The sequence below is a fragment of the Emydura macquarii genome, unplaced genomic scaffold (genome assembly GCF_026122565.2).
Source record: "Emydura macquarii macquarii isolate MOO-44397 ecotype Brisbane River unplaced genomic scaffold, CSIRO-AGI_Emac_v2 contig_1045, whole genome shotgun sequence".
In the NCBI taxonomy this organism is placed as follows: Eukaryota; Metazoa; Chordata; order Testudines; family Chelidae; genus Emydura; species Emydura macquarii.
Genome location: NW_027131182.1, coordinates 7,176,069 through 7,201,932, shown reverse-complemented (window position 1 = coordinate 7,201,932; position 25,864 = coordinate 7,176,069). Strand labels below are relative to the sequence as shown.

The following is a 25,864-nucleotide window of genomic DNA, read 5'->3' as shown; positions in this document are numbered from 1 at the left end:
AGCAGAATTTCCTGAAGTGCCTTCATTTCTGCCTGTGGGCATGCACACTGACATCTCACTCTAGGCATCCAGACACCTAAGCTCCAGTATGATTCATGAATCAGAAGAAAACAGGCACTCCTCTGCCTGCAGGATCCAATTGGGTAGGTGTGCACAGAAGATCACCTAGTTCTACACAAACTAGTGGGGGAAGAAGGAGCCGTTACCTCATAACTTTTAGCCCAATGGTGAGGGTACTCATCTGGGATGTGGGAGACCCCTGGTTCAAGTCTCCCCTCTCTGCCTGATGAGGAGAAGGGACTTAAACAAGGATCTATCACCTCCTAGGCAAGTGTCCTAACCACCAGGATATAGACTCATTCTCACTCTCTCTCCAGCCCAGTGACTCTTTAATTAATTACCCAAAGTGGAACAGCTGCAAGAGGAGAGATTGAGGGAGCCCTGTGTCAGAATATCATGTAGCTCAGTGATTACAGCACTCCCCTAAGAGGTGGCAGAACCTTGTTCAAATCCCTTCTCATAATCAGGCAGAGGGGGAATTTGAATGTCACAATATCTAAGTCCCTTTGTGAATCTAGTTGTTAATGTTGTGAGAGCTCAAAGAGTTTGCCTCAGGGAGAGGGAATAGGGACCAATCTAGGGTGGAGGTTATTTCATAAATCTCCAAATAAACTTATGATAGACTGTTCTTGTGCAGCCCATGTGAAACAAGGCCCACAGAGTCTGCCTATAATTACTGTGTATGTGCAGTCTGTTATTTTCAATTTTGTAATAAAGTTACATGTGACTATAAATGGGGAATTATTGTCATTCCAGCCCTAATGACAAAATCCCTACAGCAATGCTATCATTACTGGGGAAAAAAAAACAATTAAAGATTTAGCTCTGGTTACACTGTTTATTTTCACGAATTACTGATAGTCTCCTAGCCCATGAGAGGTAAAATGACTCCAAGTCATGAGTGCATAACAGAAGGTCAACAATAACAAGTGAAAATAAATGAGTCAACCCATAGTATGTTTAGGTCCTGATCTTGCAAAATGCCTAGCCTCAAATACAGTGGGAGGCAGTATCTTGCCACACCACGCCCGTAGTCTCTACTGATGGGCTGTTCCATTTTATATGCAACATAATATGAGGACACAGTGAGACAGGTTATGAACTGCATTGCACCAGCAATAAATCTGAGTCACTTTTCTGAAGCTCACAGAGTTACTCCAGATTTATAGTGCAATCAGAATCAGGGCCATTATCTTTGTTCTGCTTGGGGCGGGAGGGTGAGAGAACAAGGAGTTTGGAATTGAGAAGTTTATATCAGGTGTCTGTGGTTTGGTTGATGCCCAGTTATTAAACAATAGGAAATGCACCAAACTTACATATTAAAATGAGGTGTTTTTTCTCAGATCACATGTAAAAAATAGTGAAGGTTTGCCCTTAAAAAATGTATGTTGTGACAGCCTGAGAGACTAGCATAAACTGAGAGCCAGGAAATCCTGAGTTCTAATTCTGATCTGCCATTTATTTACTTGGGTAAGTCTCTGAGCCCCTTGTTCACAATCAATTAAATGAATAACATTTACTTACTTCTGCTATCTCACATGGGAGTCATGAACATTAATTTGTTTGTAAAGAGCATTGAAGATATATGATGCTGAGTGCTACTACTATTAAATCTTAAATGTCCTTTTGGTAATTTAATTAAAAATTAAGATCTACTGCTCTTTACTCTTTAACTTTGCAAGACACACACACACACACAGACAGAATACGGTATTACACTATACACCTTATGGAATGCCCTAAGACACAGTACATGTTGAATCTTTTAAGACAGCTCTTTCCACTTTGCTGAAGTATTGCCTATTGTTATGCAGGCACTATCCTAAAAAGCTTGGATGAGGCAAATAAGTGAAGATATAGCTGATAACTCATTAGCATCAAACCTTGGAAAGAATGTTTTGTCCCCTGCAGGAGAACAGCTTTTTGTGTCTGATTTAAACCAGTTATTGTACCATATCATAACTCTTGCAGCAGGTAGGGATTCTATCCCCCTGCAGCTGTAGACAAATAAATAGAACGGAAGCTCAATGAAGCCCTTTGCAATTCACCCCATTTGCCCTGACAGCATCGTAAATATAACAGTTGTCTGCACTTTTGTTTTTGTAACAGGCTGCAGTAAAGGTAACTTGGATGGCATAAAGGTGCTAATAAGAAAAAATCTCTTTGCAAATGAGAAGTGATTTCACTTTCAGCTCAGTTATTTCCTGCAGGTTACCATTAAAGGAATGGAAATGACATGTCTTCCCCACCACCATTCACACCACCAACAATTGCAGCCTAATGCCTGGCAGGCAAGAGTCAAAAACATAAGCTGCAGCTAATGAGCAATGTCAAGGTGGGAGATACAGAGTGAAACTAAAAAAGCGGAAGACATATCCCAAGGGAAAATTAGACACACACTGAGAATGTCTAATGGTTGCTGACTTATTTGCCTCAATTTTATTTTGCTTTCCTTTAAGTTTCCACCTAGCTTCTCCTATCTCTATACACATTTGCTACCATCAGTTATAATAGTACCTTGAAGGCAATCTTTATTTATTTCTCATACTTTTCTTTTACACACTTCAGATGCCTAGCATCATATTCACTAATTGAAAACTTCTGAAGGACAATCTTCTATCATCTAACTGCTGTACTTTGTAGCAGTTAAAGAACATAGGATTTACCTAACTGGATCAGACTAGAGGTTCACCTATGCCTGTATCTTGCTTCTTGCAGTGGCCAGTACCTGAGTTTTCTGAACCTCTCAGGTTTTTAATTTGCATTGCACGTATGAGATTTCATGGTTTTAGCTTGCTGCAAAATGCCATTAATAACCATTCTATTATACAATCCAAGCACAACATAGCTTACCATCCAGTCCTGACAAACTCCTGCAGCCGTGAATTCCACTGGTTGGCTATATACTGCATAAAGTAGAATCACAGAAACATAGGGCTGGAACGCACCTAAAGATGTCATCTATTTCATCCCCCATGCTGAGGCAGGATTAAGTATATCATTCTACACTATCACTGACAGGTATTTGTCTAACCTGTTCTTTAAAATATTCAATGATGAGGATTCCACAACTGGTAACCTGTGCCAGTGCTTAAATATCCTTATTGTTAGAAAGTTTTTAATATCTAACTTAAATCTCTTTAATGCAAACTAAGGGCTATTCTACACAAGAAGCGCTATGTTGGCACAGCTGTACCGATGCAGCTGCGCCGCAGTAGCATGGCTAGTGAAGACACTCTATGCTGAGGAGAAAGAGTTCTCTCGTCAGCATAATAACTACACCTCTGCGAGAGGTGGAAGCTATGTCGGTGGGAGAGCGTCTCCTCCTGACATAGCACCAGTGTGGATAGCGCTTAGGTCACTGTAACTTGCGGTTGCTCAGGGGGGTGGCCTTTTCACACCCCTGAGACACATACATTATATCCCCTTAATTGGTCATGTAGACCTGCCCTAAGTGGACATGGAGAAATATTGATTGACATCATCTTTATTACAACCTTTTACATAACAGAAGACTGTTACCATGTTCCTCCTCAGCCTTCCCTTGTCTAGTCTAAACATGGCCAATTCTTCTCCTAGGTCATGTTTTCTAATATCATCTTTAATTTGCTCTCTATGTACTGCCCTTTATTTTATGTTGTATCGTTTCATTGTTTACTTGTACTTCTCCATCTAACAATCCCCCTGTTGTCTCTTGTCTTATACATAGATTGTAAACTCCTTGGGGCAGGGACCATCTTTATATTCTGTGCTTCTGTAGTCCCTAGCACAATGGGGTCCTGGATCATAATTAGGGCTTCTAGATGCTACAGCAATACTAAAAAACAAATAAATACATGTATACATGTGGGTACTTGGGAGATGCAATATAGAAGTTAAATTGCCTGACCTTTTATTAATTAATAGGAAGGCTGCACGTGGGGATGGGGCAGAGGGCTTCCCCCTGCACTGGCCAATGAGGACAAACAGATGCAGCTCTCACCTGAGGGAAGTACCAGTGCCCAAGTTCCCAGGGCATGCTAGTAAACTCCTAGTACTGTGGGTACAACAAAATAAGGTAAACCTGAATGCTTCATCGTTCCACTTCCTGTTTTTTATAGAAATCTAAATTACTGGAAAGCTAGTATGGCTGATATTTAATTCCTCCCTGAAGTCAGAGACAGAAAATAGCTATTAGGTCTCCTAGTCCATCCCTCCATCCATGCAGTGTTTCCTACAGTATATTTTATTGTGCTTTGCCCAGTCATGTTTTAAATGCCTCAAGGAGCATGGCCTTCCCTGCTCATGGAAGATTACTGTACAGCATAAAGGCTTTCACCATTTTTATGGGTTCACTCATATTCAACATGAATCAACCTTTTCTTGATGTCATTTCATTCACAGGTTTTGAAACTTATTGATGACTTTAAAATCAGAGACAGGTCCACATTGGAAGCATGGATCCAAAACCCCTTGTTTCAGCTCAGGTATGATCTGAACAAGAGGCATTGACTCCAGCACCCTCAAATCTGAGGAAGTTCAGCTTCTGACTTTCAGTTCTGCAGCTCGAGCCCAAATTTCCTTGTTTGTTTATTTTTATGTAATGACTTTCTTCCTTCTTCCACACTTTCAAGCATCAACAAAAATGAATGCAATGGACTTTTGACTCGCACTTAGGCGATCATACATTTGTCACCCCATAAGCAAAACGTGGTTAAAGTTTATGTAGAAAATGTCGGTCTTTCATAATAGTATAATTACTGAATAATTTTGACTCAATTAACTAGTAAAACCCAGCTCTGTGGCAAATTAGGTGACTTCAGTGGAATTTTTATTTCTTACACAAAGTCCAGATGTCACCCTTAACTTTCCTGATTTTTCATAAAGTGAATGGCAAAAATGTTGTGCCCTGCACTGTCCCTTTATAATATATGAAAATGGTCTCAAATATTTTTCCAGTGCTGTTTTCTGGCATTTTCTTAATATACATGAATAACAGGAATAGAGATGTTGACTGTCTTTTGCTAGGAGACACTTTGGATGACTAGAGTAGTATCGCGGGACAAAGGCCTCACAATAGGCTGAATACTGAGCCTGAACTCCATTTTTCAGCTGAATGGGGTGAGGATGTCAAGTCAGACAGTCTGGTACATAGAAGGCATTATCAGACATGCAGACAGATAAGATTTTTAGTTAAATTGATTTTCCCTTCTGCCTGAGCACTGTTTGCTGCAGGAGAGAAAGGGACGGGCCATGAGGGGACTAGTTCTGGCTGGTTCTTCTCAGGGTCAGCCTTGGGCCCCAATAAATGTTAGTGCTACTTTTTAGCATCTCTAACATGTGCCCTACCACGCCCTCTCCCATTCTACTGTCTGCTCCCAATGTGCTCCATCAAGGATAGGCCATATGAGGCAAAGGGCCTGGAGCTGTGAATTCTCATATGACAAGGGAATTCTCTCCACTAGCCAATTGCATTCAGTTTCCAGAACCCTTACATACCCTGAGTGGCACAAAGTGGCTGGATCCAATTACATATTTCAGCCTAAGACACCACATCCTCTCAATGCTCATTTGAGGACTAAGAGAGCTGAAGCTTAAATCCTTGCCCATATCATCTTTGAAACCTAAGAACAGAACAGGCGTCAAAGAAGTGGCCACTTTTTTCTGTGTTCAGGTATTTGCCACCAACGTACTTCCTCTGTTGCGCTGAAGAACGCCTGGTGCAGATCACAGCCACGATCACCACCACCACCACCGTAATGACCCCAACGGTGACCACAATGATTACTAGAAGATTGCTGTTCTTTTGAGGGGTTACACTGCCGTGTGGAGGGTGCATCTGCCCTATAGGAGGTTCTGAAAAAATATAAATGATGAGAGATGTTTCATCAGCCAAGTTTAACAACAGAGTGTAAAAAAACAGATGTGATGTACAATAACATTTGTTAGAGACAGCTAGATCGTGGGTGTAGACCTTTTGCCCACCAGATTGCCTGGATACGTTTGTCCTCTGTTGAAAGAGACAAGGGGGAAAAAAAGATATTCTATGCCACACAAATACTTCTCTCACATAAATGATGAAAGGTCATGGTTTATGAGAAATATCTGACTTATTTCATGTCCAGGAAGACAAATTGCTTTGACACAGTGTGATCACAATTTACCCCTCTTCCCCTTCAGAAGCCACCCATAAAAAGGGCACAATTTAAAGCCTGTCTGAGGTGAGTGAATTCTACTGAAGAACAGACAGTGGGTTCAGAATGGTGTCATGAAGTACTGAAATTTGTTTCACTATGTTTCAGTGGTATAGCAAACAGGAAAATATTGAAGCAGTAAGGACTGAAGTGTAAGGCATTTACTGGGGATTAACAACCAGACACTTGCATAGGACAATATGGTATTTGGTTATTTTATCTGATAATGGATCCCATGAAGTCTATGATGAGCTCAGGAAAACCATAAGATAATGACACAAGTTTGGAGAAAAAGAAGAAAAAATGAACAACTCATCAGAGTTCAGCTGGAAGGGATGGAGAAAAGAAAAGGGTGCAACAGCATGTCAATAACTTCATGAGCAGAGTCTGTCAACAGTTTTCAAACAGCATGATCCTCCTAAAAGCCCAGCTGTAACTTAAAAAAAAAAAAAAAAAAAAGTGACTGAAATCATTTTGCCTTCATTAGAACTGAATGAGCACATGACAGAAATCAAACCTTTCTAAACTGCATTTTTAGCTGATCATAAATGTAATTTTATTGTAACTTTCTATCTTTATTCTGTATTGCATTGTCATTTCTTTACATAACAAATTGATTTGCTCAAATCAATTGACTTTTTCTGATAGCTCTTTTTCAGACAATGGAACATGACAAGCAGTTGTGAGTTTCATGGCTTTTGTCATTAGAATGACGTAGTACAGGAATTCAGTAGGTTTTTCATTTCCATATTGTGTATAAGACGTTGGAGGAATATGACATGTACATGTACAGCAAACGTCTTTAAAACAAAATTAGCCCTTCCTCCCTCTCTAGCTCAGGCATCCTCTGTTGTCTCTGCAAAACTCAGTTTTCCCATGAATCTAACAACTGTTAACTCATGTCTGTAAAATTGCTGTCAACTACCTGCTATAACAAACAAAATAAACAAAGGTCCAAGATAGAACCTTTCTGAAGGCTTTTCAGTACATTTTGTCTCAAAAGTGTAGTTAAACTATAAACTTCACAGAGCATGGACTATGCTTTCTTCCATGTCTTGTACTGAGCATGCAGTTGATGCTTAAATAATAATTATTATTCCTATAAAAACAGTAAAAAGTGACAGGTCTGGTGTTCCATTCATAACCATGTGAAGCAGAAGTAAGTCCATGGATTCACATGAGTGTGAAATTAATACAAGACGGAGGAAATGACTAAAGTTTTATTTAGCTTTTTCTCTCGCAACTGAAGATAGTGATTCATGTAATAAGGTACTGACTGGATTTGTCTAATCATTACTAAGACTATCCTGAACCTATGTTCACACATTTTTCTCCCTACAAGAAGTCCTAGATGCCAAAGCCTCCTCTACCTCTTTGAAGCCAGGACAATAACACCTTCCTTCAATCAACAGAACAGGTACATCAAACAAAACAAAAAAATGCTGTAACAACAACAACAACTAAAAGGCATATCCAGACAGCAGGAATCCTTTAAGCACACACATTACCTTTAGCATCTGAAAATATAAACCACAAATTGATATTTTCTAAAGGTAATAGGAAGGTTTTTTTTTTTTTAAATTACAGTATCTCTCACATCTTATAGAACAGTTACTGAAAAAGACTAGAGAAGCTTCCATTAAAAAGAACACCATGTTAAATAACAGCCTTCACCCTAACTTTCAGACAAAATAATATCCCTTGGAAACATCCAATTCTCTCAGGGATTTAATATTACACAGTCAATATGAATTATCTGGAGTCAGACTGATTATTTGGATTTCAAAAAAAAATGTTCAGCTTCACAGAAGTGGCATATAGCAATGCAAATGTAATTATTAGCAATTTCTGCACTTCCTACAAGGCGGCCAGTGTTCCCCAAACAAGCCATTATTTTACTGTGCAACTTTTCTATATTGTAAGCTATAGGGGAGTTACAAAAGCCTTCGTCGGTTCTTGATTTTCAAATGTTTTGTGGCATTTTTTTAATTGCGAGAAACAGCTTTAGAAAAGAGTGTTTGTAACTGAACCCTACCTCATGTGTTGAGGTTTCTGTTGATAATGCTATAGTTGGTAAAAATGATCTAAATTCCATGCCTGCCTTGATCTGATAAAAGAAAATTCTTAAGTAAAAACAAAGTAGGGTACTAATTAGATGGATCTGGTTTTATCTAAGATATCGTTACTAAGTTGCTTGTAACAGCACGAGCTATGCCTGAAATACAAAACATTCATTTATCAACTGGCAAAATATAGCAGGGCAATGTTATTGAGTTCAGTATTCACTCCCTGTCTTGTCTGTAGAAAGTAATCAGTCTGACTTAATCAGTTATGTGCCTTGTAAAAATTGTGTATTTTCCAGAGTGGCTTTATACAGCACCTCAGGTGTTCTGTTCTTCTCATTTGTTCAATAATGTGAAAATACTAAAGCGCCATTAAGTAATGGGGGAAGGGAGAGGTGTTGATATATCTAAAATTCAGTTGATAGCGGTCAGATTCAGTTAATCTTTAGTAATCCACAGCTTTTCCTCTTGTGTCTTGTTATATCAGGTCAGGCTCAATTAATATTGCATTTGCCAACAGCATGCTTAATACATTGAAACAAAATACCATGAAATACATTTTATGATGTTTTTCCTTTAAGATCTTTTGGTTCTCTGTTTTATTTCTTATACTTCCTTCCTATCATTGCTCTTATGATCTGAGATCTAACTAAAATATCTCCTATAAAGAAAATAGCCAACTGATTTTACAATCAGCTTCTATTAGAGAAAGAATATCTTTTCAACTGGAAATATGACAGGGGATATTTTTCTTTAACTTTGCTGGGTCACCTTCAAACAGTCAAAACAGATGGTTTTTTTTAAACTTGTCAAACAAAGAAAGAGGACTTCCTTTTAGGACATGCTTTTTAATATGGTATAATTTCCTTTTTTTGTGGTTTACATTTGCTGAATCTACAATATATATAATAACTATTCAGTCATAGTTAGAAGCTGCCAAGGGATAATTAAATGTTCTCAATTATCTATTTCATTTTATTCTAATCTCCTGGTACCTTCCTTTTCTCTCACTGGCTACTTTGCACCAGTGCTTACAGAGATACCTCAGTTGGCAATGGACTATAACACTACTGCAGGCTTCCTCATAGCAATCTCTTATCAATGTCAGCTGTTGTTCTAGTTGGATTATAGGGGCAAAACACTTGGAAAGCTTTGTTTAAATTTCACTTAACTCCACCTGGTCTTTCTTTCTCAAACATATTAAGGTCCATTAATTTATATCTAAACTATGATATGTGAAATATGATTTCAACTAATTGAAACTGTGGTTCCTCTTCTTATACTGGCCCAGTAGATGCAGGGGAAGCAGTAGACATGATTTATCTTGATTTTAGTAAGGCGTTTGACATAGGCCCCCATGGCATTCTCATAAACAAGCTACCAAAATGTGGTCTAGATGAAATTACTATAGTATAGGTGCACAGCTGGTTTGAAGACCATACTCAAAGAGTAGTTATCAATGGTGTGCTGTCAAACTGAGAGGGTGCATATAGTGGGTTCCTGCAGAGGTCATTCCTGGGTCCGGTACTATTCAATATTTTCATTAATACTTGGATAATGGAATGGAGAATATGCTTATACATTTTGCAGATAACACCAAGCTGGAAGAGTTGCAAGCACTTTAGAGGACAGGATTAGAATTCAAAATGACCTTGACAAATTGTAGAATTGGTCTGAAATCAACAAGATGAAATTCAGCAAAAACAAATACAAAGTACTTCATTTAGGAAGTGAAAATCAAATACGTAACTACAAAATGGGGACTAATTGGATAGGTGGAGTATTGCTGAAAAACATTGGGGGGGTTATAGTAAATCACAAATTGAGCTTGAGCCAATAATGTAATGCAGTTGCTAAAAAGGCTAATATGATTCTGGGATGTATTAACAGGAGTGTTGTATTAAGACATGGGGGGTAATTGTCCCAGCAATGGTGAGGTCTCATCTGTAGTACTGTGTCCAGTTCTGGATGCCATAATTTAGGAAGGATGTGGACAAATTAGAGAAAGTCCAGATGAGAACAACAAAAAGATAAAAATTTAGAAAACCTGCTATATGAGGAAAGATTAAAAAATCTGGGCACGTTTAGTCTTCAGAAAAGAAGACTGAGGGGGGAATGTGATAACAGTTTTCCAACATGTTAAGGGCTGTCATAAAGTGAATGATGATCAATTGTTCTCCATGTCCACTGAAGGTAGGACAAGAAGTAATAGTCTTAATCTGTAGCAAGGGAGATTTCTGTTAGGAAACCTATCTATCTATAAGAGTAGTTAAAAGCTCTGAAATTGGCTTCTAAGGAAGGTTGTGGAATCCTAATCATGGGAGGTTTTTAAGAGCAGGTTGAACAAACACTTGTCAGGGATGGTCTAGGTTTACTTGGCCCTGCCTCAGAGCAGGGGCTTGATGACCTCATGGTCCCTTTCCAGCTCTATATTTCTATGGTTCTAGAACACAAAATATCACACTCTGAGTGGGATTTTGAAAATCTCACCCATGTATGCACTGGTCGGCCTTACAAATGGTGAAGAAGGTAGTGGGGAAGGAGAGGGAGGGAGAGAGAGAGAGACAGGGTTCTCTGCTGAAAAAAGGCTTATTAATGAAACTTAATTGGATAGAGTCTAGTTTAGTCCATACTTACCATTAAGGCTGCTTCTGTCAATCAAGTTCGTGTCAACTGGCCAATAGACCCCATCTCCATGACGACCTGTTAACAGAAAAGCATGTGTTCAGAAACAGAATGACAGATAACTAAGAGAGATCTGCTGCTTGAAACAGAGTCCATCTGACAATATTTAAGGCATTAGACAGTGAGGGAAAAAGTAATTCTGTATGTGCATGAGAAAATCTATCATAAAAGTCAACTTTTTAAAACAAGCTGAATTTCAATCTTTTGAGAGGGTTGCCTTTTTACATTTTTTTCTCGAATAATCCTTATTAAAGTGACAAAATAAGGTGAGGCAGTAGTATCAGTCAGAATGTTCTTCCTTAAAAACTGAAAGATCTGATGGAAAAGTTAGTTCATAGAACAGATGACAAACATAACATTGGTCTTTCCTTACATTTCAGTGGTTAATGTTAATTGATGGATCGCAATTGACATTTCTTTGAGTGCAGGTAAATTGTCAATATTATTCTACAAGGTGACAATGCATCTCATATAGTGTCTGGGTGTCTAATATTCCTTCTGTTACTTGCCATAGAAGATAGGTTTAATATTTGATTATATTCTTGAACTGGGGAAAGTAACCCCTGTGGAATTCAATTTATGAACGGGCTTTCTTTTGAGGATTATACTTAATATTGAATCTAATCAGTAAGAAGAAAGTAAGAACACTGTAAAATTGTCAAAGTTTTACACAAGATATCAAGCAAAAAAATTATAACATTTTACTTCAGCCCCAGAAATTGTTTTTCATGGTATTGCCATCTTTAACATTGAAAATGCAGGAAGTTCAAAACTGATGACATGATTATTGTTGAAAAGAAATTACAAAATCTCCTTCAAAATTAGTCTTTGTTGTTTTCTTTAAAAAAAAGAACATTTGCCCCATTTCACAGTTCTTTTGCAAAGGTGGACTATGCACAGTAAACAATTTCAGGGCCAAATTCTCAGCGGTGTTATGGCCACCTGGAGCCACCCAGGTGATGAATCTGTGCTGTTGCCAAGGCCTGTGGCTATGCCTTCTCCATTCCTGGTATATGGGGCCTTCCAGGGTTGATAGGGGGCAGGGTGGAACTTTTCCTATGCCTATCCTCCACTGGTGTATGGTCAGTCAAGGGCTATAAGCCACTGGTAGAATGCAGTAGAGCTGTTGTGCAGGGCAGAATCTGCTCCTAAGTCTGAGTACTTTGCCAGTCTAGGAATATTGTTACACTATACCAGCAACACACTCCTAGTATGGATGTAGCTTATACTAGCAAAGCTGTGCTTTTGGCAGTATTGCTTATTCCACACCCCACCCAAAGCTCTGTGAAAAACAAGCTGCACAAGTAAAAGTGCAATTTTGCTTTTATAACTGCATTTACATAATGGGCTACTGCTGGCACAGCTACGTTTGTCAGGAATCGCATCCTTTCATATCCCTAACCCTTATAGCTATACAGCAGACATTGGTTGTGTGGGCATGGCCTGAGTAATGTACCTTCCCAACAGATAATGAGGGGATTAAGTAGATGATATGAGTTAGTAATAAATCAGTTTCCTAGCATAGAGTCATGGAGCCCTGTAACTTCCATCTTTCAGATGAGACACAGAAATGAGCCAATGACCTGTTTTGGAAAATAAAGAACCTATGAACCTTTTTAGAAGAGTAGTAAGGGGGGACATTTAACCCAAAATGTTCTAGTTAAATTCCAGCTCCGATATCTAGCCTTTAGCCACCTCAAATCCCTCACTAGTTGCAACTGGAAAACATTTTTTCACTCCCTACCATACGCTATTATTATTGTTGTGCATTGTTAAGTAGTTGCTGCATTTCATTCTAGAGATAGCTGAGTTTTGGGGGAGTATGAAGTGATTCTTATGTATAATGTTGTCTATTTGTAAAGTGCTTTGCACTGAAAGGAACTATATAAATGCAAGGTCATTATCATCATAGATGACATCAACATAATCATCTTTTCAATCAGCCTAATTGCACAGCAAGGCTGCAAAATATTTAGTTGTAACGAGCAATAGGCAAAGTGAGATGAATGTAGGATGCACTGTAATTCTATTTACAAAAACTACACTTCATAGTAGTAATATTCCTGGGATTGCACTAGAAGCTTTCACTGTAAGGGGATCCTAAGGACAAATTGTCAATAGATCACAGTACATTGGGTGCCTCAGTTGGAGATACTGGTGGGTACTCAGTATTTGTTTAAAATCTGGTCCTGACTTAGGTGTCTAAAGGGGAGCTGAGCACTTGAAATATCGAGCCCCTACTGTCTGCTTTAACATCACTCTGCTCTTTAAGAGACTAGAACTTTTCAAGGCATTACATTAATTGATGTACAAATATTTTAGAAACTGAAGGTCAACTTAAGGTTCTGTGATCCTCATGAAATCATGGATTGAATAATTGAGCAAAGTACAAACAACATGGCTATTTCAAAGTCCTAAAGCCAGAAGGGACATTCAGAGCATCAAGTTTGACCTCCTGCACATCACAGGCAACAAAACCTACCCAGTTACCCCTGTACTGAGCCCAATAATCTGGATTAGCTATAGTATTTACAGCTCTCAGGAGACTAAACTACTCTGTGCCACAGGCGGAGAATAGGAATGACTGAGGTGCAGCAATACCTAAACCCCCGCAATGGCAGGGAATTGATTTAGTGAGACTTCTTCTGTTGTTCCTCAACTGAATCCCACCAACTGAACTGACCCACGGGCAAACCATGATGGACGTGACCAGAGTAAGGAACATCAGGATTCCAAAGATCAAATAACACTATAAGGCCATGTTAAAACATAGGCAATATAGACTTGTGCCTAGAGGCCCAGCTCTTCAAGTCGTATGATTGTAAATAAAATGAAGTTTCTAGCTCTAATAGTTGCTCTTGAAAACGTGACCCAGAGGTAACCAACAAAATGATGTTGGCTTGAGTGGGCAGACATCATGAAACAATAGCTCTGAAAGGTATAAACTGTACTATATCTCTCCCTGGGGTGTTACAGCCAAGACCTGCTGCTTTAAGAACACAAGAACGGCCATACCAGAGGCAGACCAATGGTCTATCTAGCCCTGTCTCTGACAGTGGCCAGTGCCTGATGCTTCAGAGGGAATGAACAGAATAGGACAATTCTGAATGACCCATCCCTGTCGTCCTATCCCAGCTTCTGCCAGTTGGAGGTTTAGAGAAGACATCTGGAGCATGGGGTTGTATCCTTGATCATCTTGGCTGATAGTGCGGCAGGAGAAGAGTGCAGCCATACCACTTAACTAAATAAATACACTCCAACTTCTGAGATAAACAGTGGAGGGCTCTGCTGACACCCCTTCCTCTCTTAGGAAGGATCCTGTTTCTATTTTGGGGGGAAAGGGTGCCCTATGATGATCTGGTAGGTGAGGAGGACCACTACGACTGTGCAAAGGGGGAAGGCACAGGCACATGCAGTGAAGTTAGAGACCTGGGGGATCCGGTGTTGTGGTGTCTCTGGATTGCCTTACTCTGCCACTAATCTACTTTACTCAAAAAAGGAAAGCCTATAACATGTTTTTTTGGGGAAAAAAAACCTTCCTGAGGAAGCAAAATTCTCTAGTATTATGCATGAAAGCTAATGTCTTCCAATGGTCTGACTTTTGGTAAGTGGTAATTAGATTTATAACAGGGCAGAGAAATAAACAACACTTAAGTCAAGCATATATTTCAACAAAACTAGGTGTCACCACTAACTAAAATTGAATTTACGGTAATATAAATTTATTATGGTGTTAAGACAAACACACACAATTGTTCAACATTTTGATTATTGTGGAAATCTACACATTTATTAAGAGGATGTAAAGCTGTAAGGTAAATCTTCAACACAGTGTGTTGGAAGATAGATGCTAAAAAGTAAATAATGGAGCTGGTATAGGAATATTAATGCTGTACTTCAGTCCAACATGCCTCCTTGGATGCTTTCGTCATCTAGTTCTGCCAGGAGTTTGCTACATTCTTCCTTTTGAAAAGTAAAATGATGCATTCGTCCTTTACTACTTTGAGCCCAAGTGCTTCATTCTGTCTTGATGTCTCATTTTCCCATTAGCATACATCACCGCATCTACACAAAAAACACTTCCTTTGTGAATTCTGTGCTTCCAACATCACCTCCTACCTTGCTAACACTGCCTTGTATCACTGTGATCATCTTCTGCCACACAGAGCTGTTGCTATTCCCCTCCCTCATTTCGTGTTAAGAATGCTCTTCTTTATGGGGTGAAATTCACCACTTTGCAGAGGACTAGAACCAACATCATTTAAGCTCTCAAAATAAGGCTGTAAAAATGCACAGGTCTTGTGCTGGCCTCTAAACAGCTACTACACCATGTGTGTCTAAGACCACTTTTCTCATTGTCTCAACTCCTCCTACTTGATCCCAGAACAGCTTCTTATTCCATACGTTGCTCCATCATTTTGTAGCCTATTAGCAAAAAGTTGGCATTTTTTGTACAATCTTCTTCTGGATGGAACCCTGTCTTTCTAACTTCTCCTTCAGTGGAGATCTTATGTTTTACCCTCAATCTCTGACCTATATAGTGGCTGGGTACATGGTACTCTTCAATTTTTCTCTGAGTTGTGTCATGGATGACAGAATTCAACCTAGGAGAAATTTGTACAAGAAGTGCCAACTTTTCATTCTAAGCATGCAGAAAGATTTTAACTCTGGACATCACTTTCTGACCTTTCTATTTACCATTTGTCTTCTATCTACTCTTGCCTCCTTCTTTTGAATGCTTCTATGACTAAAGTCCTCCACTGGAAAATTTCCTTTCTCCTACAATTATAACTCAACTATCATTATTTTAAATACACGTTTTAACTTTGCCTTGTCAAGGCCTCAAAAATTGAAGTTCCCCATGACTACAAATTTTCTTTTTCTTGTCAGTTCTCCAGCATTTCTAAATCTGGCATCATTCCTGCTGTAACTCTAGCAGACTTCTACCTTCTGAGCTTATTTTTCCTGATTTATGCTTAATGATTTATATTTTAACTACTGCAACCCCTTATCTCCAAACTTCAGATATCTCAGAATGTCCTGGCCAGACTACTTTTACTCCAGGAAATAGAATCATATTGCTTCTATTCTTCTTAATGTCCACTGTATTATCCATATCATGGCTTCTTGCTATGAAGAGTAGTGACTTCATTGTAATATGTCTTGCTCTCCATGAAAGACTCACTTGATTCATCTGGACCAGATACATCCCTGCTCTACCAATGCTTTTCAGACCTATACTCATTTAATTACTGCAGTAACCCTGGGAAAATTGGCTGAGAAGTAGTCTTATTTCAGCAGAACACTCTCCAACATATTAAGGGACACTCCTCAGACAGACTGTCCAATAGGCAAAAGAAAAGGTAAGATAGTCCAACCCTGACATTTCACTTTGCATTGTATTCATAGATATGTTCATTGCCAAGTTTAGCGATTGCCTCCAAGCTGTGCACCCTTGTATTTCCTTAGAGATACTGGCAGTTTTCAATCATAAAAAAAGTAAAATATATTTTGTCAAGGATGTCTCAACAAAACCTCTTCATTGTGCCAACACACCCAAAGCCGTTCTTATGGCATAGGATCAATGTTAGCACAGATAGCATTGGATGTAAGCTGCAGCATCACCTATACCAGAAGCCACTGAGTATTCTGTGTTCCCTGCACCTGGGGGTGCTAAGTCAGGCTACTTAAACATGCACATTGTCGGAGTTTGCAGGCCTGATCATGGACAGAAAGGTGATCTTGTGACTAATGCACTGGACTGGGACTCAGGAGATCCAGGTTCAATTTCTGGCTCTGCCACAGTGAGTCTGATCAAGTCACATAGGGTATTTTTGAACTGCACTTGGGAGTGAGCCTCCCAGCGTGGGTAGACAGACTTGGGTTATGGGGCTTGCACTAACATGCTAAACTAACAGCATGTTGGGTGCTCTGCTCTTTGGACAATCTGGTCATCAGTGTCAGAGTGAGAGGGACTGGGTGTTCAGCGCTACGGAAGATTTGGCCCTTATTTAGGTGACTAAACGGAGCTGAGCTCTTCGGGAAATTTGGCGCCAGTTGTGGGTGGTCAGCACTTGAAAAGCTTGCCTTGAGGCATAAAGCAGCTGCAAGAGAGAAACAACTGAGGCTGGCCTTCTAGCAGCTTTGGAGAGGGAGCTGAATGTGGATTGCCAAGCTGCCACCTGGGACAATGGCTATAAAAGCCAGCAAGGTGTAGGTAAAAGCAGGTAAGGAAGGCTGATGGAGAGGAAAGAGCAACAGGACTTTGAGCTTGGAATTGACAGACAGGAATCTGATTAGCAGGAAATCCACCACCAAGTGCCTGCAACAGTTTGTTGTAAAAAAGACAGACAGAATGTGGGAGCGGAAAAGTGGTGCACAGAAGTAAGACGACAGATAAGATTCACTTGCACCATACCTGCTGCATGGTACAGATCTAGGCTGCACCTCCAGTAGCTGCTCTTTTTCCAGAGGACTGCTTCTTCCTTTTAGACTCAGACTGGCAATAATCAGTAGATTGGGAAGGTGACTCTGTACTCATCCACTCAGCCAGGAGGAAGGATGCCTGACTCACTCAGTCCAGTTCTTGGGTGTGAGATGGTCTCTTTTCCACCACTCCTGTGGCTAACCAGAATTCCTCCAGTTTTGGGAAATTCCTATTCCTGCTGCTACAGACCTAGTGTAGGGAGCGCGGCAATGTTGTTACTGAATACCATGTATCCTTAGCTGCTGGAATAGCCTCTTAGAGCTGCTGATACCTGGGCATAAATTAGATCAGCTCTAATAGGCTCCAGAATCAGGCAGAGGATGGTTTAAAAGAGACAAATCTATCTGTGCCCCCTATGAGGTCCTGCACCAAGCAGAGAGTTCAACCACACCCTAGAATGAGGGCCACAAGTGCACCTGGGAAGTGGGGGAAGAAGGGCCGCCAGGGAGAATGTTTACAGGGTTTTAGGCTTGCTTTCCTGCAGCTAGGTAGATCTTGTTATATTTCCTGGCAGGAAAGCTATAACACCTCTGGATTTGCTCAACTTTCAGTTTCAAACCTTGGATTGTCTCGCTGCAGCAAAAAATAAAACCAATATTCAGTTATATCTGTTTTACTTCTTTTCCAAGAATGCCAGCTAAGCATTGCTCATTAGCAAAGCTTCCTGTATCTCTAACACTAAGGATGACTTTCTATTGGCTACTTCATAATATAAGCCATATAACTGAATCCCTGGTGGCTTTGGTGGGTGGTGGGGAGATGTTCCACAGACCAACATGGCACTTTTAATTTCTGCTTTCCCTAATCTCCTTGCTTAATGTACATACAGAAACAGTATTTCAACCCACAGTATAATTTATTTAGAAAGCAACTGTTTGAAATCCTCATGAATTACTCATCTTTTTTTACCTCTTCTATGTTCACAGCTTCCAAGAGAGCCTTAGGTATGACACCAAAAGCCTGGAGCTAATGGTAAAGAGAAGAGCTAGCTGCCTTCTGCTGTCACAGTATGGGAGCAGGTTGCTATCTCTAGGCTGGCATCAGGCAATAGATGTACTCGCAGTTGTTTTCATACTGGCTGGGAGGAAGGAGTAAGCAGACAGTTTATAGTTTTCAGATTAACGATATTGAACATGGGGTGGTTTATGTTTCAAATAGCCAAACAGCAATATGCTGATGGTAATCCAAACACAGAAAAGGTTGAATTCAGTTCCCAGCATGACTAGGCTGCCTTACAAACCCTATCTCCCTGAAAGCCAAACAATTAGTGCTCTGTTTATTCATGAGATCAAAACCACCGAGGTGTAAATGGCAGGTGCACTGCTAAGTATAATGCATTCATTCCCTATCCAGAAAAGTCACATTCCTTTGAACTCACAGGGATCTGTTTGGATGCCTTGCTATACACCCTCAGAATGAGGAAGGGACCATTTTTCTCCTGGTTTAGAGACATGAGTCTTGGTTTTCAGTCTTGAATGATCTTTCACCAGTGCCTCTGATGCTAGACTCATCTGAGGAGAACTTCTTTACATCCTGCCACATATGCTTGTTAGACCAGATACTTAACAGGTGTAAATTGGCATAGTTCTCCTGGTCCATTGTTTCTTAAGTTTTATGAACTATAGATAAGGCAGGTGACACTACATTGAATCTATACATTGTGAATTATTCCTAATGGTAGTAAACTATATGCCTGTCCCTGTAAATCTCTAACTCATGATCTACCACTAAAAGAGTAATGTCATTTGAAAATCTGATCTCTCCTCAACACAGAACACAATTCTATTTTGGAGTAACACATCTGTCTATACTGGCAAATTGTACCTAACCAACTCTGGAAAGCTCAAAGGAGTCATTGTGTAGAGGATATATATGAAGAAAAAAACCTATTGAATTTCCCCTAGGATAGGCAAGTATCAACTCAAAGACTCACAATTTCCATTTCAGCAAACATTACAATCAATTATAAGCTTACCTCAGTCCAAACACAGAAATCAGCTTGTCAACTGACAAGACTTTGGAACCAATCTAAATTCTGCTGACCATTATTATTATTTTCTCATTATCTACCTATACAGTAATCTGCTTCTATCCAGAGAAAATATGGAATGAAGAACTAGATATTAGCTTATCATATGAAAACTGGGGAAGGATAAAACAAAATAAACCAACCTCTTCATCATCCACTGTCCACTTATTCCAAAACAAAAATCTTAAAGAGAAACTATTTAAACTTCAGCAAGACTTTGCTACTCAGCAAATCTAGCAGGTTGCTTGAAAGTGTCTACATACTTCAGAAACTCTTTCAAATGTACTTTGTGCTTGTGACAAAAATTCTCTCTCAGATGATCTGGTCTGTAATTTTACTTTTATCTTCATATTGACAGTTATTGCCTTGGAACTTGAGCAGTCCTATAAATCTCACACAGTGAGTAAATAATGGGACCTAATCTCAAAAGCACCTAATCCATGGCATGAAGACTCCTAAGTGATTTGGAAACTAGGTTTTAGCTTCTCAGTGATTTAGGTGCTTTTGAAAATTTCACACTCAGTGTACATTTCCTTACATCTTTCTGTACCTCTAACCTATACAGAGAGCAAGGGGAGCTCCTTATTCCTAGACATTCAGGATTGGATTTGTAAAGGTATTTAGGTACCTAAAAATGCAGATTGATATCTAGTGGGATTTTCAAATGTGCCTAGACACCTAACTCCCAATGTGAAGTCTTTTGAAAATGAGAAAGATTTTGAAAACCCCACAAGGCCCGTATCTAGATCTTTAAAAATCTGGCCCTCGGTTCCTTAGATTCAATGTAGTGAACATTTTTGCTGATAAAGCAAGATTAGTTCTTAAAGATGCCAAATACAGTGCTGTGGTATTACAATTCCACCTGTCCTGAATCACATTTCCTACCCTGGGATAACATTGTGTTCCCATTGTTTTTAAAGCAATTTTCTTTCTGAAAGAAGAGGGATTTTTAAAGTTCAGTCACAAAGATGAGAAGACAGTTTGTTCTGAACACAGGACTGGGGACCCAGCTTCTAAGTGTTTTCTCAAAGTCCTGGCTCCATCCCTGATTTGCAGCGTGACCTTGGCAAAGATTCTCACTGCAGATGAAAAAGGGTATTATTTTAATCTGTTAAAGAAAACTTCAAATACAAAGAGAATCAGAGGGCAAAGCTTCAGTAAAATTAATTAATTACAAGCCTCAGATGCCTCAACTCTCCCTACCATAAGGATGGATCCTTAATGCTGAATGACATACCATACCAACTAGTCCACACAACTGTGCTAATTCTGGGTGGCCCAATGTATGCTGTCCCATATTTGGGAAATCTTAATTTTATATATTGATTTAATTTCCTTAATTTTGAGGAATTCTAGTTCATTTTGAGAATTATTTTGGCTGAGATTTTATAGGTGACACATTACTTCCATTTTCATTCAGACAGGACAGGGATGAACCTTGATTAAGATCAAGCACGGTATTCACCCACTGAAAGAGCTGCCACTTGCAAACATGATAGAATTAGCTGCTTGGGCTATTTATTATTATTGATTTGACAAAACTGGGAAAAATGTGATTTGTCACCAGTTTCAGCAGAAGTGCTAATGTGAGTACATTTGGAAGTTCAGTTCAAATGACTCCAGGATATTTTGATTGTGTACAGTTTTCTTTATTTTCTGACAAGCTGTTATATAGCATTGTTCCATGCTGTTTGACAGTTTCTGTAATCCATCCCAGAACTGGCTGCACGTTGTTGGTGCATGAGATGATTTTGATGCTATGCATTTCACAACAGGCCTAAGGATTCTTTGGGATGACACCGAACTGCATAAACGTCTGATAAAATGCGACTCAAAATGCCTTTATCTGTGTGTTCCTCTCCTTCACATAACAGGGGGCTTTTAAGCACTTCACTGTGCTCTAATATTTTTTTCTTTATTTGCTGCACTTCTTTTGCCTTCTCCTTCGTTGACAATTGCTTGCCTTGTGCTCTTGGCTTTTTTCCTAGCTTGCTCTTCTGACTTTTCAGATACGGAACAGCTGACAGCAGGAGTTAGTTGCCTAGGCAGAACTAGCAGAGTGGCTTTGACACCAACTGTGCTCCCACCTATTTCACTGGGTGCAGCTCTCATGTTATCAGAGCATGCTGCAATGACATAGCTGTCACTAAGGCTCATGGTTAAGTCCTGCTGAACCATGGAGTTTCTCATCCTCCCTCTGGCTCCACTTTCCTGTAAATCTCTTTCTTTGCTCCAGCCAAACCATAATCCTAAGGAAAGGATAGGAAGGTGGTTAATGAAACAGCTGCAGCAAAAGAAATGGGAGGGAGCAAAAGCAGAAAGTTGAAGGGAAAAATAATGCATAGGCAAATTTCTCAGTAGCTGCTTCAGAACCTGGGAAGAATATGGGTCTCATTACAGGCACACCAGTCTTTCTAGATGCCAAAGTGGAAAGCTCTGTGGGAGAAACACTGGAGAATCTATTGGCAGGAACAATCTTGCACTAACAGTAGAATGAAGCAGATGCCTTAATAGGACTAATCCTGTGAGAACAACATATGTGATGGAGAAAGCCCTAAGGGCCTGATCCAGCACCTGCCTCTCATGGGTGCCCCCTCTCTGGCCAGTACATGCCTGTAATCATTCAGTTTTGCATGAGGTGGCACCCGCCTCTCATTAGTACTCCCACACCCTGGCCAATGGTTCTTTTGGCAGGTCTTCAGCAATTCAGCCCTCCGGACGAGTCACACACACCGTGACACCCACCCCCCTTCCAGGGTATACAGTCTCTAATTCAGGTGTCCTTCCCAGAAGCTCTGCCTTCTTTAACAGCCCAACCAGGGCCCATCTCGATACCCTCTACTGGTGTCCTCTCGGCAGTCCTCTCCTGGGCTCAGTCTTCAACCAGACCAGCAGGTCCCATCACAATACCATCACCTGGTCTGGTGAGGTTCAAGGCTTAGCCTGCCTGCACTGACCTCTCTGTGGTTTTGCTGCTCTTGCTGGATCAATGCTGTCTGCAGTCCTGCTGCTCTTCCTGACAGCCAGGCACCCAATCCTCCCTCTTCAAGCTCTAGGCAGCAACTGACTGCTCTGCCCCTGCTGCTTCCTTTTATGTGGCTCTTCTGGCCCCAGATTGGCTGTTTCAGAAGCCCCTCTGATTGGCTGCTTCACTGCAGCCACTCTCGGCTATCTGGAGGATGTCTCCACCACTCTTTTCTGCAACAGGGTGAGGCAGGGCCATGAGGCTTCCAGCAGGGGGCCTCTGGACCTAGTCTAACCCATCACAGACTCCCATTAACTGCAATATTCATTGGATCAGGTCCAAAATCAGTAAAGAAGTACATTAAAGTAATCTAATACATTTCTAAAACATAGGAGCCAAATCCCGAGGTGCTTACTCAGTTTTCACACAATTCTTACTTAGACAAACTACTGTTTGTCCTGGCCCCACTGAAGTCAAAGTAATTTTGCCATTAGCTTCAATGTTGATAGGCAAGCACCAAATAAAACCTTAAGAAGAATCTCAGGATTTGGCCAACAGAAACACATACCAAGATAACATACAATTAGAAACTGATCTTAGATTACAAGGTGAAAAGCACCTTAGACATACTTAAGAGAGATATCATAGATGGGTGGTAAATTAAAGCCTTGCTTTTATAACACAGTCATAAGTAACTCAAAATAGTACATTAGAGCTACCCTGACAGCATATTTGTATATAGATAATACTAGAATGTTTCACAACTCTTAATATGAGCTGTGAATATCTTAATGTCTGTTTAAACAACAGAAACTACATTTATAATTTATCATTAAGGTGACCCCACCAAAAACTCTCTAAACAAACTCCAAATCAAAACAAACTAGAGTATTCATAGACTATGTCTGAAATTTCAATATTAACTTAATCCACTGAATTTACTAGTAACACTGGAATCTCAGAATAGAGTAAATATAAAATACTGTCTGAAACCTTTACCCAACCAAATCTAATTTTATTCAGAGCTTATTTCATCACATAGATCACAAACATTCCTCAGACTCTACATATTGTTCTGGGGACTATATTTCAGTCTTTAGTTACTTTTAAAATTTAATTTAGTACCCATGAAAGTTGCTGGATTGACAGAATTGGAAGAGCTACATATATCCACAGGACAGTTTCAGTATGCGCAGAATCTGTAAAATCCTGATCTGCTCTAAGATTCAGATTTTTTCAGTTGTCCTGAGACTGACAACAAGATTGTGGAAATCTGTACTCTAGTAACTGAGCTGAGGCCACTAACTCATTGAACTAAAGAGCAATCCAGTGATAATGCCTTTGTACTTGCTGACACTGACTTTCAATATATGGCCTAGAAGTAAGGGTCTGCATCTCATTACCCCTATGAGACATCCTCAGACGTTTTCTGTATTTATTTCCTTAATTTTAGGCTTTGTGTCATAATGATGATCTGAAGGAGTCTGAAGGAGTTTAATTTTTGTGTCTAAGACAAACAAAACTAACTGGTACATTTAAAATGGGTTTTGATTTTTTAAGAATAAATTTATGCCTGCCAGTACCACTGGTAAAATTCAAGATGCCTCTCCACTCTATTTCACACAGTACAGATTGCCATGGTTCAGTTCACCAACAATGCACCTGTACTAAATCCAGCAAGAGCCCAATTTCTCTGGCTGGCATAGCTCTGGGACTATGTTTTAGACTATTTTTAATTTATAAGAAGCTTTGGTGGAGAAAATCCTCCACAGAAAGTGATTGGTGATGATGTGGTAGAACAACACCATGAACATGATTTCTATGTGGGGATGATGGACTGATTTGAAAATGGAAGTCAGAAGAACGATACAGTCTAGTGACACAGGCATGAGAATGGGGACCAGGAGTATCTCAATTCTAAATCTGGCTCTCAGAGTGACAATATCTTCCCCTCTGACAAGTCACTTAGGCCAAATCTTCAGATTTGGATGACTAACATTAGGCACCTGAACATGTAACTCAACACCCACAACTCCCATGTCACTGTCAGTTTAGGTGCCTACCTTTAACTGCTTGACAGTGACATGAAGTAAGACACAGAGCTCCTTGCATGAGTCTCAATACAGAGACAAGACAAAACACCCCATCTTATTCTGCCTGAAAACTTGAGCTCCTCCCACACCGATCAGCCCAAACCTGCTGCTCTATCCAACCTGTTGTTTTTACAGCATTGTTATACTTTTCTATATCAACTTCTATGTGTATTATATATGCCTATTAGAAACGAGTTCTTTTTATAAATTATCATGAGTGGTGATGCAGTTACAACTGCGTTTAGTGCTTACAACAGAACAGAAAGTCCTGTATGCTCAGATTCAGTTCAAGAGGATTATTTTTGTGCTGACAAAACCTTAACTATAACATTACTTATGATACTACACTACTTGTTCTTTTATCAGTGAATAGGTTCCATACACATTCTAAGCATAAACATGTACTGAACCTTTCTGAGCTTGGAGCAAATGGGGCTATTTTCCTAGTAGATTTATATAAACAAATTTGAAGTAGTCTGTTCATATACTGGTATTGTATTTGAACAGTATTAAAGACCCTGTGTGAATCTATAGTAAAATGCATGGTTATCACAGGGGGAAAACATGTGCCCTACACACTCTTTGCTGTGATCTGATCATTTGGTGGCACAAAGAATGTATATTCATTTACCATGGCACAACTGGTCTCCCTGCTGAGGCTCTGATCTTTTTCCAAGAGGGATTCAGGCAAGTCCAAGGAAAATGAAGAAAAGACTAATTTTTTTTTCCTTCTTACTTATTTATTTTTTAAAAGAGCACAGCCAGTGCAGTATCTAGAATATTCAATATTTGTTCCTGTATTTTTGCTGAGTTCTTTATGGATATAAGCCAGCAGACAAGAAACAAGAACACAGCTGATCCTCACTTTATGTTTAAATTATGCACTTTTTTCATGGTCAGTAGCTGTGGGACAAATACAGAAAAATCCTGAACTAGAGGTAAGACAAGCTTGGATAATCAAGCTACAGCACTTTTTTATACCACACCTTCAGAAATGTAACTGCAATGCCCACAGAAAAACTACAGCCCTCATCATTTAAGTAATTCTATGTAGGCAAATATGCCTATATGCAGTCCTTCAGGGGTGCAGGTGCCTGTCTGTGCAGAGCATGTTGTAGGGTTGGGGCCTAGATTAGCTACTTGCCATCTGAAGTGATAACAAGTGGGGCAGAAACAAATACATTGCTTTCTCACTTTCCATTCCAAATAGTTGTGCCAGGACACTAAGCATTAAATTGCATGATATTATGTTATGTACATGCAATTTTACATCTAAGGTCAATTAATGCACCATACCGTAATGCTTTGA

At 39.7% G+C, this 25,864-nt stretch overlaps 1 protein-coding gene across 1 annotated transcript in view; it reads right to left on the bottom strand.

Moving 5' to 3' along the window:
• The window catches only part of LOC137151124 (netrin receptor DCC-like), a 68,068-nt gene extending 46,381 nt beyond the window's left edge, over positions 1 to 21,687 (bottom strand). Inside the window, exons 1-5 of the mRNA XM_067545346.1 lie at positions 21,435 to 21,687; positions 10,934 to 10,999; positions 5,733 to 5,895; positions 3,766 to 3,877; positions 207 to 283 (exon numbers count right to left, since the gene is read on the bottom strand). Coding sequence (XP_067401447.1) covers positions 207 to 283; positions 3,766 to 3,877; positions 5,733 to 5,895; positions 10,934 to 10,999; positions 21,435 to 21,687 — 671 coding nt within the window. The remainder of the gene's footprint in view (positions 1 to 206; positions 284 to 3,765; positions 3,878 to 5,732; positions 5,896 to 10,933; positions 11,000 to 21,434) is intronic.
• Positions 21,688 to 25,864: the final 4,177 nt, after the last annotated feature.